The sequence below is a fragment of the Enhydra lutris genome, unplaced genomic scaffold, assembly GCF_002288905.1.
Source record: "Enhydra lutris kenyoni isolate GAN:26980312 unplaced genomic scaffold, ASM228890v2 scaffoldscaffold10, whole genome shotgun sequence".
NCBI lineage: Eukaryota > Metazoa > Chordata > Mammalia > Carnivora > Mustelidae > Enhydra > Enhydra lutris.
This window is the reverse complement of record NW_019154094.1, coordinates 34,229,934-34,244,358: the sequence shown is the minus strand read 5'-3', so window position 1 is coordinate 34,244,358 and position 14,425 is coordinate 34,229,934. Positions and strand designations below refer to the sequence as shown.

At 37.0% G+C, this 14,425-nt stretch overlaps 1 protein-coding gene across 1 annotated transcript in view; it reads right to left on the bottom strand.

Annotated features, from left to right (window-relative positions):
* Window positions 1-14,425, bottom strand: part of LOC111144035 (contactin 4) — a 704,266-nt gene that overhangs the window by 25,322 nt on the left and 664,519 nt on the right. Inside the window, exon 13 of the mRNA XM_022498106.1 lies at window positions 930-1,105. Within this exon, the coding sequence (XP_022353814.1) occupies window positions 930-1,105 (176 nt within the window). The remainder of the gene's footprint in view (window positions 1-929; window positions 1,106-14,425) is intronic.

Here is a 14,425-nt window from a genome sequence, read left to right as displayed (position 1 = left end):
TGGAAAACAGGCCCTCAGCATATCATACAGATATTTTTATAAGCCTTAGCCCACTTTTTCTCAACATAAGGGGTAAGGGAGGCAAAATGAAGTAGGCAAATTAGATTCCTATGGCAGAGGGATGGGGAGGGCTTTTAAAATCATAGCCTCACTTTTATTTTCTGCTGTCTTTCGGTTGGATGCCTCCATGAGAATGGCAGCCAGAGTGAATTTTTATTACTAATAGGGCTATAGGACTGTGTTAGGGTAAAAAAATCTTTTTTGACAACAATTGTGATAGATACAAATTATTTCCAGATTTAACCTCATCTTGGTGTGTGTTCAATGGTAATATGTATTTTTACAGAAAGAAAGGCATTATGAAAATTCAAACATTTGAATTCAAAATTACCTAAAGATAATAAATACCCTGATCAGACTTTCAGATTTAAGAAAGAGAGCCCTAATGTCACAATGATGAGACTTCTATAAGAGCCAAGGAAAGTTTAATCGGCAACCTAAATACACATGAGTAAACTGTCCTTATGATATTTTCTGCTATGATATATGGTACTGTGTGGGGTAGAGAGCTGGGGATTTGAAGTTTAAAGCTGAGTTCCACAAGTTAGGGCTATGAGGCGAAGGCAAGCCATACATTTGCCCCTGAGCTCCAGTTTCCTTATTCATACACAGTGCAGAATAACTAGCCTATAGCATTGTTGTGGGGATCAAGAGGACTGTCATGTAGGGTTACTCAGCCATAGGGACCACACCGATCAGGCAAAAAGGAGCAACAATTAACCAAGAATTTCTTAAAAGAAGGTGTTGGAACAAGATCATCAAGAACAATCTTATGTTTCTTTTCATGTTAGGCTAAACAAGTTGAGTCACTTTGCAGAAGTTCAATTGCATAGTGAATTTGTTGTAGGTACTTTGATATTAATACTTACCCCTCCGACTCTTTCAAAGTGGTCCCCATCTTTGTCAAAATCTATCAGGTGTCCATTAAATGACCAGGTAAACACGATGTTTAGCGAGTGATCATGTGTTACCTGGCAAGGCAGAACAATACTTTCTCCAACAGTCACATCCATGCTGGAAGGGGGTACCATCACCCTTGTTGGATCTGTAGGGTGAAAACAAATGGAAACCAACAACAAAGCCTGTGAGCTTGTGTGGAAGTAAAATGTAGAATCCAAGAGCAGGATGAAATACTAAGTAGTTTTGCTTTATTTATTTTTTTGGGGGGGGCTGTGACCAGTAAACCTTAGTCATCTGGGAAGCTGAGATTCAGGCCAGGAGGTCATTTTTAATATGAAAAGATGAAAACACTCATTATGTGAACCTTCACAGAGCAACAAAATTCAGCTAGGGAGCACAGAGGTTAGATCTCTTGAAGACACTCACGGAAGGGCCTACTTCTGACAGCCTGCTCGGAAACTGCCTCTTTAAAAAGGTTTTCATATCTCCCTAGTGTCACTAGAAAGCAGCAATTCAGTTGTATACTAACAGGAGAAATCCATGTTAATTTGAAGTTTGCTTGGTTCCCTCCCCCCTTATTATAAAAGTGATAAATGTTTAGTATGGGAAATTTAGGAAATTTAAGACAGTTAAAAGCAGAGACCAAAAAACCAATTCAAAACAAATCCTACTTACTCTCTTTACTGTCCAGAGTAAACATCTTTCTTCATTTTGGTATAATTTCCCTCTGCCTTTTTGGTTTATAGTTTTTCAAGTTGTTTTGTTTTGCATTCTTGTAAACATGATACACATATGATTTTCCTTTTTTCTCTAGTTGATATAATATAGGTTTATATCTTTATCCCACTTATTTTTATAATCTGCATATATACTATTAAGTTTATAATCTCAACCATTTTGAAACTAAGACATTTTAGCAATTTTTTATAAATATAAAAGCACTGCAATGAACTCATTGACAAAATTATATATATTTGTGTATGTATATTACATCTTTAAAATAAGTACTAATTTGCTTTTAAATTCACCCTTTACATTATGATTTTAATTGAAAATGAAATGGGCTTGTTTAGCTGAGATAGTTTAAAAACCCTAATGCCCTACCATTCACATGCTGATCTTTTATTTTTCACTGCAATATGATTTCATAAATGTTGTCAGAACACGAGAGTGAAAATAAATTTGAGTTAAAGATAAAGGTCATATAAACACCTAAAGAATGAAATTTTGAATCCAGCCATATTCCAGAAATTTCTCTGCACTAAACCAAATCAAACTAAACCGAACTAAACAAACCATAACAAAGAAGACAAATCAAAGCAAACAAAACAATGAAAGAACATTGATTAATACCTTTCTATATTCACAGGATTGCATTTCAGGTTGTGGGGTATATAAATATTTATTAAGTGTATGTCTTCGATTAAAATCTCAGCTGGAAATTTTGAAATGATGTCTCATAGGACATGTTTGATGGGTCTTACTTTCTAACAATGCATTAAAAAACCTCCTTTTTAAAGATTTTATTTATTTATTTGACAGACGGAGATCACAAGTAGGCAGAGAGGCAGGTAGGGAGAGAGAGGAGGAAGCAGACTCTCCGCTGAGCAGAGAGCCCGATGTGGGGCTCGATCCCAGGACCCTGGGATCATGACCCAAGCTCAAGGCAGAGGCTTTAACCCACTGAGCCACCCAGGCGCCCCAAAAAACCTCCTTTTTAAAGAGAGTATTTAAAAGAGTTTTTCTGTCCTTTTATGCAACTATGGAAAGCACACATCTCAAGACTTTAGAAAAGGAAAGTCTGTGTCCATAAACAGACTATTAGCTTGGAGTGAAATACACTTTAGCTGTTTTCCAAAACTAGGAAAAGATCATAAATGGATTGCCGTTCTTTTGGTCATTGCATTGTATGAGTGATGTCCATGAAAAGAAAAGGTAAAAACAGGTATTTCTAGCTAAGAGACAATGGGAGGGGAAATCCTTTATTTTAAAACCTGAGGCTTTTACAAACCACATAATCAAAATTTGCTCTAGTGATTAACTGATTTGCAAGTATTAATACAGATTGAGATTTTTTTAAATGAGGGAAGGAATTGAGAACAAAGCACCTTAGAATAAGTCTCACTTTTAAATTTAAATTTTCTTCATCTATAGAATGAGGACTGGAACAAATAATTCCAGGCCCAAATCATATGTGTGTATGGTTTTTAATTGGTAAGATGTTGCCTAATTCTCCTTTAATTGGCTGACTACTGATTTCACAATTTAGATTCTTATCTTAAAGAACATTCATTTGTTGATTTATTCACCAAGTGTGTAGTGTGTGTTGTATGGATGACAGCGTCTTGGTACCAAAAGAGATATAAAAGAGAATGAGGGAATAAAAGCATTCATAGTAACTAGTTGAGCCTCTTACATTCCAGACACTGTGTTAAAACTTTACATAGATTATTTCATTTATTCTTAACAAAGAGGTATTATTATCATCCCTACCTAATGGATGAGAGAAACTGACACTGAAGAGTGTTTAAAAGGAACTATCTATTCCTTTTAAACACGCGCTGAGCTGCGTCCTTTCATTTAGCTGAAAACATGATACCCATTCACAAATTATCCAGAGAACAAATCTAAGGGCATAATGTAACAATTTGTCCTCTTGCTTATGTATAGTCAACTTAAGATATCTGAATGCAGAAGAAATTCAGAGAAGGCCGTGGGGTGAAGACAGTTTCAGTGTTTCACTGCAGGAGTAATGAAGTTACTGCCTTAAAAGGCTAAAAAGTAGTAATGACTTAATGCATAAAATGCTGGCTCTGGCTCTAAGCTTACACGTCAGACTTCTGAGAGTGGTGTCAAATGTCCAGGCTCAAGTCCTTAAAAAATGTCTTGGCTTCCTATTTCCTGATAACTTCTGGGTGAGCAGCAAGGAGTTGGCACGTTTTCCAAAGCCTAGAGTCATTTGCAATTCTGGCTCCCATTCTTAACTGACATTTGTTTCCTGAAGAAATGTTCATTCCTTTATGTACAGGTAGGGAGTGGGGACAGATTTTATTATCAGTGAACTCAGTTGTCTGTTAACCAAGAACCAGAGAAGTTCCCTAAATCAAGGATTATGCTGGTCCAGTCTGTGCTGACAGCTGTTAATTCATTAACTTAGCACTTGTCACCGATTCATGTTCTGAGCCTTGAAGGAGCAAAAATCAATACAAAGCAAGTCATGCAGTATACACAGAGCAGAGAGGTCTCCTTGGGACTAGAGAAGATTAAACTAAAGAGGTTGAAACCTCATTATCTACTTGGTTTTCTCAAATTGCACGCCTGTTCAGAACTCTTGTTTCCTGTGTTGTGAATTCTGATTTTTTTACTTGATTAATTTCCTTAAATTTGAATATAAACGCTGTACACAAATAAACAGATGGCTTCTTCAAAGCAAAACTGTCTCCCCTCCTTGGGTTTTAATTCATCAAGCTCAGGAAGAACCTATATTTACGACTTGTGTTCTGAAGAGTCACTTCAGCTATTGTTCTGTGCATAGAACTCTCAAAGGCAATTAGGACTCGAGATGTGAACTGATGTCTGGATTTGGATGTAATTAAATACCAACAATATATAGGACCAACAACACCCATCAACTTTTCTGCTTGTGGCTGGTTCATCTGCAGAGAATGATAAATTCAGAACTCCAGAGGACTGATGCTTAAAATGTATGTATTTACCAAGTGCTTAAACCTCCTAGAATAAAATTAAAAAACAATAACAACAACAACAACAACAAACACCTCATGTTCTACATTGCTTTCTATGATAGAGGACAGAAAGTAATACTAAGTGCTTTGTTCTCAAGAGTATGACAATGATGAGAGAGAGACAATTATTAACAACTCTGTTAATGATTAGGTCAACAATTTGATGCATAAATTATAATACTTATTATCCAAGTCATATCATCTTCTGAATTTCCCTGTTGGTGGAAAAGCTTTCTGATCAAGGGGCTTTATTATCTGTAAAAACAAGTACCTGTGGGTTCACAGGACAAGAATTCTATTTTGCTTTCCCTTTCCCTATACAATACCAACACTTCCTTTCAGTTGGTAAATACTTTCACTCACGGTGCCAGGATATTCACTCAGTGACTATCAGGAAAGTACTTTTTTTTTTTTTTTTAAAGATTTTATTTATTTATTTGACAGACAGAGATCACAAGTAGGCAGAGGCAGGCAGAGAGAGAGGAGGAAGCAGGCTCCCTGCTGAACAGAGAGCCCAATGCAGGGCTTGACCCCAGGACCCTGAAATCATGACCTGAGCCAAAGGCAGAGGCATAACCCACTGAGCCACCCAGGCGCCCCAGGAAAGTACTTAATGTGTGTTTCATTCTTCTTCATTTACAGAAGGTATACATCTCCTTTTATTAGTGTATTTCTTTACTGTAACAGTTTTGATGATGCCTTTGAGTCAGGTTGTGTCTTCTTTTTTTATATTAATTTTTATGGAACTTTAAAAATGGGATTCTTCAAAAACAGGAGCTAGTCAAAGAGCTGACAGCTCACCTGAGATGGCACAAGGAGGAATAGCCAGCGAACTATTTTTTTTTTAAAGATTTTATTTATTTATTTGACAGACAGAGATCACAAGTAGGCAGAGAGGCAGGCAGAGAGAGAGAGAGAGGAGGAAGCAGGCTCCCTGCAGAGCAGAGAGCCTGATGTGGGGCTCAATCCCAGAACCCTGGGATCATGACCTGAGCCGAAGGCAGAGGCTTTAACCCACTGAGCCACCCAGGCGCCCCCCAGCGAACTATTTTTAATAGTAGTTAAATGCTGCAACAAAGATATATTGAATTATATATTTATTATATATAATAAACATTATATTCTGTATAATATATAATATTTACTCATTATCATTAGTCTTTTTGTAAACCTTTTGAGAGTAACTACAGACATGAGGTCTCATCGCCCTTAAACATTCCAGCATGTGTTTATGCAAACAAGGACACTTTCCCAATAATCAGCACATGATCCTCCAAATAAAGAAATCAACCCTAGTACATCATCACTTTGCAATTCAGATCCCATTCAAAATGTCCTAACTTTCTCAGTCATGTTTCTTTATATTTTAGTCCAGGATTTTATCCAGGAAAGCAAGTTGAATTTATTTGTCATTCTTCTTCAGGATCCATCAAGTTAGATCATTTCTTTAGTCTTCCCCTATCTTTCAAATCCTTGACAGTTTTAAAGAGAATAGGCATTACGTTCTCTAGGATGACTCTCAATCTGGATTTATCTGATGTTGCATGACCTGATTTAGATTGTGCATTCTCAGCAGGAACAACACTAAAATGTTGTGGTGTATCTTCTAAGTGCACTGGATCAGGAGCTATGTGATGCGATGTGATGTGATGTGATGTGATGTGATGTGATGTGAAGTGAACTCATCTTCACACTGACCATTTTAACCTGCTCACCTGGCTATGTTGGTGTCTGCATGGTTTCTTTACCTCATAGTTAACAATTGTTTCTTGTAACTGAGTAGAATTTGGGGGGGTATTCTGAAATTATACCAATGTTCTGACACTCATCAAACCTCTACCTCCCAGACTTAGGATCTATTAAATATTCCTGCCTGAAGCAATCTCCCCTTTGATGATTGCTGAATGCCAAGTCTGTTTCTCATTGCTTCTACATGTACTGGATGACATTTTCCTTTAAGGAAGAACTTTCCTCTTTCATTCATTCATTCATTCATTCACTCTTGGCCTCCTACTTTATCCAATGGGTTGTAATACATTATTATTGTTATTTATTTTGATGCTCAAATAGTCCCATTTTGGCCAGTGTCAATCCTTTTAAGCTGGCTCCTGTGTCCTTGTGACATTTCGCTCCTTTGTTGAGTGGTTCCTTACTATCTGGCCCAATAAGATGTTCCAGGCTCATCTTATACTTTGCTGTAGTCCTAGAATCAGCAGTTTGTGCAGGGAGGACTGGTTCTTTTTAGTGGAGGATTGTTTTGAGAAATCAAGATGTCGACACCATGTGCCTACTGATTCTAGGCCCCCTTAGCCAAAGAGATAATTGATTGCACACACGTGCACACACACACACACACACACACACACATAGGTATAATACACATACATATACCTCTATAATTATTTCTAGATCTTGTCCTCAAAACATTACTCATTTCAACTCAATACCCAAAAAACAAATAATCCAATTAAAAATGGGTGGAAGATATGAACAATCACTTCTTCAAAGAAGACATCTAGATAGCCAATAGACATATGACAAGATGTTTAACATTACTCATCATCAGGGAAAAGAAATCAAAAGTACAATGGGATATCACCCCACACTTGTCAGAATGCTAAAATCAAAACACAAAAAGCAACAAGTATCATCAAGGATTTGGAGAAAAAGGAAGCCTAGTACTTTGCTGATGGGAATGCAAACTGGGAGAGTCACTATAAAAAATGGTATAGAAGTTCTTCAAAAAGTTAAAAAGAGAACTAACCTGTAAATAAGAACTACCTGCAAGGGTAGCAATACTCATATCAAACAAAGACTGTAACAAGAGAAAAAGAAGGACATTACATAATCAATCTTTAAGGGGATACTCCAACAAAAAGATGATTAAGTTTCTGCCTTTGGCTCAGGTCATGATCCCAGGGTCCTGGGATCAAGTCCTGCATCAGGCTCATTGCTCAGAGGGGATCCTGCTTCTCTCTCTACCTGCTACTCCCCCAACTTGTGTTTTGTCTCTTTCTCTGACAAATAAATAAATAAAATCTTAAAAAAAAAAGATTTAAAATTGCAACTATCATGCACCCAACATGGGAGAACCCAAATACTTAAAGCAGTAATAACAAACATAATGGGAATAATTGATAGTAATAAAATAATATTAGGGGACTTTAACATCCCACCTACATCAATGGATAGATGATCTAAACAGAAAATCAATAAGGAAAGAGTGGCTTTGAATGACACATTGTACCTGTGCTACATGCTAAATACACGACTGTATTTAGCAGATACAGTCAGAGAATCCTAAAACAGCAGAATACACATTCTTTTCCATTGTACATGGAACATTCTCCAGAATAGAGCACATATTAGGCCACAGAACAAGTTTTAACAAAATTTAAAAGATCAGAGTTATTTCATGCATCTTTTCTTTTTTTTATTATATTTTCTTTAAAAGATTTTATTTATTTATTTATTTATTTATTTATCAGAGAGAGAGAGAGAGAGAGAGAGAGAGAAAGCGAGCACACAAGCAGGCAGAGTGACAGGCAGAGGCAGAGAGAGAAGCAGGCTCCCTGCCGAGCAAGGAGCCCAATGCAGGACTCGATTCCAGGACCCTGGGATCATGACCTGAGCTGAAGGCACCAGCTTAACCGACTGAGCACCCAGGCATCCCTCATGTATCTTTTTAACCATAATGCTATGAAACTAAAAATCAACCACAAGAAAAAATCTGGAAAGAGCACAAATAACTTCCAGGTGTTTGTACCTGCTACATGCTACTAAACAATGACTGGTTCACCAAGAAATCAAAGAATAAATAAAAAATTACATGGAGACAAATGAAAATGAAACCACAATGGTCCAAAATCTTTGGGATGCAGCAAAAGCTGTTCTAAGAGGGAAGTTTATAGCAATAGAGGCCTACCTCAAGAAGCAAGAAAAATCTCAAACAACCTAAGCTAACAGCTGAAGGAGCTAGAAGAAGAAAAACAAATAAAACCCCAAATGAGTAGAAGGAAGGAAATAGAGAAGCTTAGAGGAGACATAAATGGAATAGAAACAACAACAAAAAACCCCACAAAAGAACCAGCAGCTGGTTCTTTGAAATGATCAATAAAATTGATAAATCTTTAGCCAGACTCATAAAAAAGGGGTGGAGGGATATTCATATAAACAGAATCTGAAATGAAAGAAAGGAAATAATGACCAACAATACAGAAATGAAAAGGATTATAAGAGAATATTATGGAAAAATTACATGCCAGTAAATTGGACAACCTAGATAAATTCCTAGAAACATATAACTTACTGAAACTGAATCAGAAAGAAATAGAAAATTTGAACAGACTAATTACCAGCAATGAAATTGAATCAGTATTAAAAAAAACTTCCAACAAACAAAAGTCCACAACCAGATGGCTTCACAGGTGCATTATAACAAACATTTAAAGAAAAGTTAATACTTATTCTTCTCAAACTCTTCTAAAAGATAGAAGAGGCAGAAAGACTTTAAAATATGTTCTATAAGGCCTTCATTATCCTGATACCAAAACCAGATAAAGATACTACAAAAAAAAAAGAGAACTACAGGCCAATATCTCTGATGAACATAGATGTGAAAATCTTCAACAAAATATTGGGAAATTAGGGGTACCTGGGTGGCTCAGTGGGTTAAAGCCTCTGCCTTTGGCTCAGGACATGAGCCCAGGGTCCTGGGATGGAGCCCCTCATCAGGCTCTCTGCCCAGCAGGGAGCCTGCTTCCTCCTTTCTCTCTGCCTGCCTCTCTGCCTATTTGTGATCTCTCTCTGTCAAATAAATAAATAAGTAAAATCTTTTTAAAAATTAGGAAATTAAATCCAACAATACATTTAAAAAAATCATTCACCATGATCAAGTGGGATTTATTCAAGGGATGCAAGGGTGGTTTAATATTCACAAATCAATCAATGTGATACATCACATCAATAAGAGAAAGGAGGATAAAAACCATATGACCATTTTAATAGATGCAGAAAAAATATTTGATAAAGCACTACATTCATGATAAAAACCCTCAACAAAGTAGGTTGAGAGGGAACATACCTCAACATAATAAAGGTTCTACATGAAAAACCCACAGCTAACTCATACTCAATGGTGAAAAATTGAGTGCTTTCTCCCTAATATTAGGAATAAGACAAAATGTCCACTCTCACCACTTTTATTCAGCATAGTACTGGGAATCCTAGCCACAGCAATTATACAATCGAAAGGAATAAAAGGCATCCAACTTGGTAAGGAAAAAGTAAAACTTTAAGCATTTGCAGATGACATGATACTATATATACAAAACCCTAAAGACTCCACCAAAAAAGGGGGTGCCTCTGTGGCTCAGTGGGTTAAGCCTCTGCCTTCGGCTCAGGTCATGATCTCAGGGTCCTGGGATTGAGCCCCACATAGGCTCTCTGCTCAGAGGGAGCCTGCTTCACCCTCTCTCTCTGCCTGCCTCTCTGCCTACTTGTGATCTAGGTCTGTCAAATAAATAAATAAAATCTTAAAAAAAAAAAAAAGACTCCACCAAAAAACTACTAGAACTGATAAATGAACTCAGTAAAGTCACAGGATACAAAATCAATGTACAGAAGTCCATTGCATTTCTATACATTAATAATAAAGCAGTAGAAAGAAATACTTAAAAAGCAAACTCATTTACAATTGAACCAAAAATAATAAAATACCTAGGAATATACCTAACCAAGGAAGTGAAAATCTATACTCTGACAACAATAAAACACTAATGAAAGAAACTGAAGATGACACAAACAAATGGAAGGATATTCCATGTTCATGGATGGGAAGAACAAATATTGTTAAAATGCCCACATTACCCAAATAATCTACAGATTCAATGTAATCCTTATCAAAATACCAACTGTATTTTTTACAGAACTACAACAAACAACCTTAATTTATATGGAACCACCAAAGACTGTGAAGAGTCCCCCTCAATTTCTTTTTCTGGGCTCTTTTTTTTTTTTTTTAATTTTTTTTTTTCCAAAAATCTTGAAAAAGAAAAGCAAAGCTGGAGGTATCACAGTTCCAGATTTCAAGTTATATTACAAAGCTGTAATAATCATAACAATATGATATTGGCACAAAAATAGAAACATTGATGAACAGAACAGGATAGAAAGCTCAGAAACAAACCCTTGATTATATGGTCAATTAATCTTTGACAAAAGTTAAGAATACAAAGGAATCAAAAGGAATGGGAAAAAAGTCTCTAACAAATGGTATTGGGAAAACTAAACAGCTACATGCAAAGGAACAAAACTGGACCAGCTTCTTATACCATATACAAAAATAATCTCAAAGTGAATTAAGGATGTAAATGGGGGGGCGCCTGGGTGGCTAAGTGGGTTAAGCCTCTGCCTTCGGCTCAGGTCATGATCCCAGGGTCCTGGGATTGAGCCCCACGTCAGGCTCTCTGCTCAGCGGGGAGCATGCTTCCCTTCCTCTCCCTGCCTGTCTCTCTACTTGTGATCTCTCTCTCTATCAAATAAATAAATAAAATCTTAAAAAAAAAAAAAGATGTAAATGGGAGACCTGAAACCATAAACATCCTAGAAGAGAGCAGTGGCAGTAATTTCTTTCACATCTGCTATAACAACGTTTTTCTAGATAGGTCTCTTGAGACAAGAGAAATAAAAGCAAAACTAAGCCATGGGGACTACATCAAAATAAAAAAAAACTTCGGCACATTGAAGGAAACAATAAAACTAAAAACCTACTGAATGGGAGAAGATGTTTGCAAATGACATATCTGATGAAGGGTTAGTATTCTAAAGAATTTATCATACTCAACATCCAAGAAACAAATAAGCCAGATAAGAAATGAGCAGAAGACATGGACAGACATTTTTCTAAAGAAGACATCCAGATGGTCAACAGACACATAAAAAGATGCTCAACATCACTCATCATCAGGAAAATGCAAATCAAAACTACAATGAGCTATCACCTCACACCTGTCAGAATAGCTAAAATCAAAATGAGAAACAAAATGTGTTGGCAAGGATGTGGGAAAAAAAGGAACCCTAGTGCACTGTTGGTGAGAATGCAAACTGGTGCAGCCACTGTGGAAAACAGTATGAAGTTTCCTCAGAAAGTTAAAAATAGAACTACCCTATAATTCAGCAATCCCACTATTGGGTATTTACTTAAAACAAAACAAAACACTAATTCAAAGAGATACCTGCAACCCTATGTTTATTGCAGCATTATTTACTATAGCCGAATTATGGAAGAAGCCCAAATCTCCACTGATAAATGAATAGATAAAGAAAATGTGGTACACACCCCCCCCCACACACACATGAATTATTATTTAGCTATAAAAAGGAATGAAATCTTGCTATGCAACAACATGGATGCAGCTAGAGAGATATTTCACTTAATGTTAAGGGGAAAAAGAGAAAGACCAATACTATATGGTTTCACTCATATGTGGAATTTAAGAAATAAAACAAATGGGGGTGCCTGGGTGGCTCAGTCGGTTGAACATCCAACTCTTGGTTTCAGCTCAGGTCATGATCTTGGTCATGAGACTGAGCCCTGAATTGATACCTTGCTCATCGGGGTGTCTGTTTGGGATTATTTCTCTGCCTCTTCCCTGCCTTACACTCACCCTCAAATAAATAAATACATAAATCTTCAAAAAAAAAAAAGAAAGAAAGAAAGAAAGAAAATGGATGAACAAAGGGGAAAGAAAAAAAGAGAAAGAGACAAACTAAGAAACACTCTTAATTATAGAGAACAAGCTGATGGAGTTTGTTTCAGATGGGTGGTGCATGGGGAGATGGATGAAACAGGTGATGGGGATTAAGAGTACACTTATCCTGATGAGCACTGAGTAATGTATAGGATTGCTGGATCACTCTATTGTACAACTGAAACTAATATAAAGCTGTATGTTAACTATACTGGATTTATTTACTTTTTTTAAAAGATTTTATTTATTTATTTGACAGAGGGAGAGAGGTCACAAGTAGGCAGAGAGGCAGGCAGAGAGAGAAGGGGAAGCAGGCTCCCTGCTGAGCAGAGAGCCTGATGTGGGCCTCGATCCCAGGACTCTGAGATCATGACCTGAGCCGAAAGCAGAGGCTTAACCCACTGAGCCACCAAGGCGCCCACTATACTGGATTTAAAACAAAACAAAACAAAACAAAAAACCCCCATAACCTTTATTTATTGCTTAATCAACTTATTTTTTGCTTAGTCTAACCAATCTTCAACCTTGTCAATTGTCCTCTCTGCCCATCACCTCTACACCCACACTCAACTATCCCATGTCCTGTGATTCTAGGCTCTTAGACCCGCGCCTCCCTATGGCTCTCCAACCCACCTCACCGTCCCGTATCCTCAGCTACTGTGCAGACTCTGCCGTGCTGGAAAGGGAAGGGATATAGGAAAGTAAGAAAATGGAATGGTGGGGAAGATGGGACTTGGATAGTTTTAATATTGAAAATGTAAAATTTTAAAATAAATACACTGCAGAAAAATAAAAAAGATGTCCAACTCAAATTCTAGAGCATATGTTATTTAAAAATTAAAGGTTTATGCTACCACCTAGAAGATGAATAGATACAGGAAATATATTACTTCATAAAAATTGAAACACCAAGTTTCTGCCTTTCACACCAGGGTGGAACCTTGAGTCAATACATTTCTTAAATTACCTAATATCAGGAACGCAGCATTACTCAAATTATACTAAGCTTTTAGAGATAAGTTTATTACTAAATAGAAGAAAAATTGATTAATATTCTAATTACTCTTTTCTGCTAGGTCATTAGGTTCTGCCTTTTAAAACAGCTACCAGAACAAACAACCAACAGAGTTTCCAGTTTGTCCTTTTCCCCCTGAGTTGCTTTTCAGCCATGAATCCCTTCTGTCAGGGAGTTAGATGGGAAGTAGGAAATGAATGATGGGGTAGGAGAGGTTACCCTTGGGTTTTCTATCCTACTCAGACAAAAGTCCCTTCCAGATTGTTCTATTATTGCTACTTTTGAGGGTTTGAAATTCTTCTCTTTGTTGTATTGCTGATTGTCTTTTACGGTGACATTGTCTTTGCACTTCAGGTTTGGAAATTATATCTCACAAGGGAGTTCTTATCCTTCCCATGAGCATTCTTCCCTGTTGTGTGGTTGCAAAGCCTCAAATCAGGTTACATGAGATATTTGGGATTTACATCCCACAGGGTAGCAAAATACAGGGCAGTCCACTGTATACTGTACAGGCTTGGCCTTTGTTTCCTTGGGGGCCTTGCTGCCCACTCTGGCCATAGTTAAATTCCTTTTAAAGTTCTTAAATCTGGATAGAGGTTCCCCACCAACTCCCCCACGCCCCGACCAGTTTCCTGACAAGGAGCTGAGATCCAGGCCCCAACTTTAGGCATAGACAGCTTTCACTGCCCAAATATGCTGATGAAATAATATATATTCAACGTATCATCATCCAGATAACATCAGGCACCTACACATTTGGTATTTGTTTCCGAGTCTCCATTTTGGTTATAAATTAATACTCCCTTGGAAATTCTTTAGATGTGTGATTTCTTTTAGACATTTATTTCTCATTAAGATTTGTTTTCTAGTGAGCAGCCATGTCTTTAAATTGAAAATTAAAAAAAAAAAAATCTTAAAACAAACATAGGTTATTTTTCTCTTTATCTTACCTC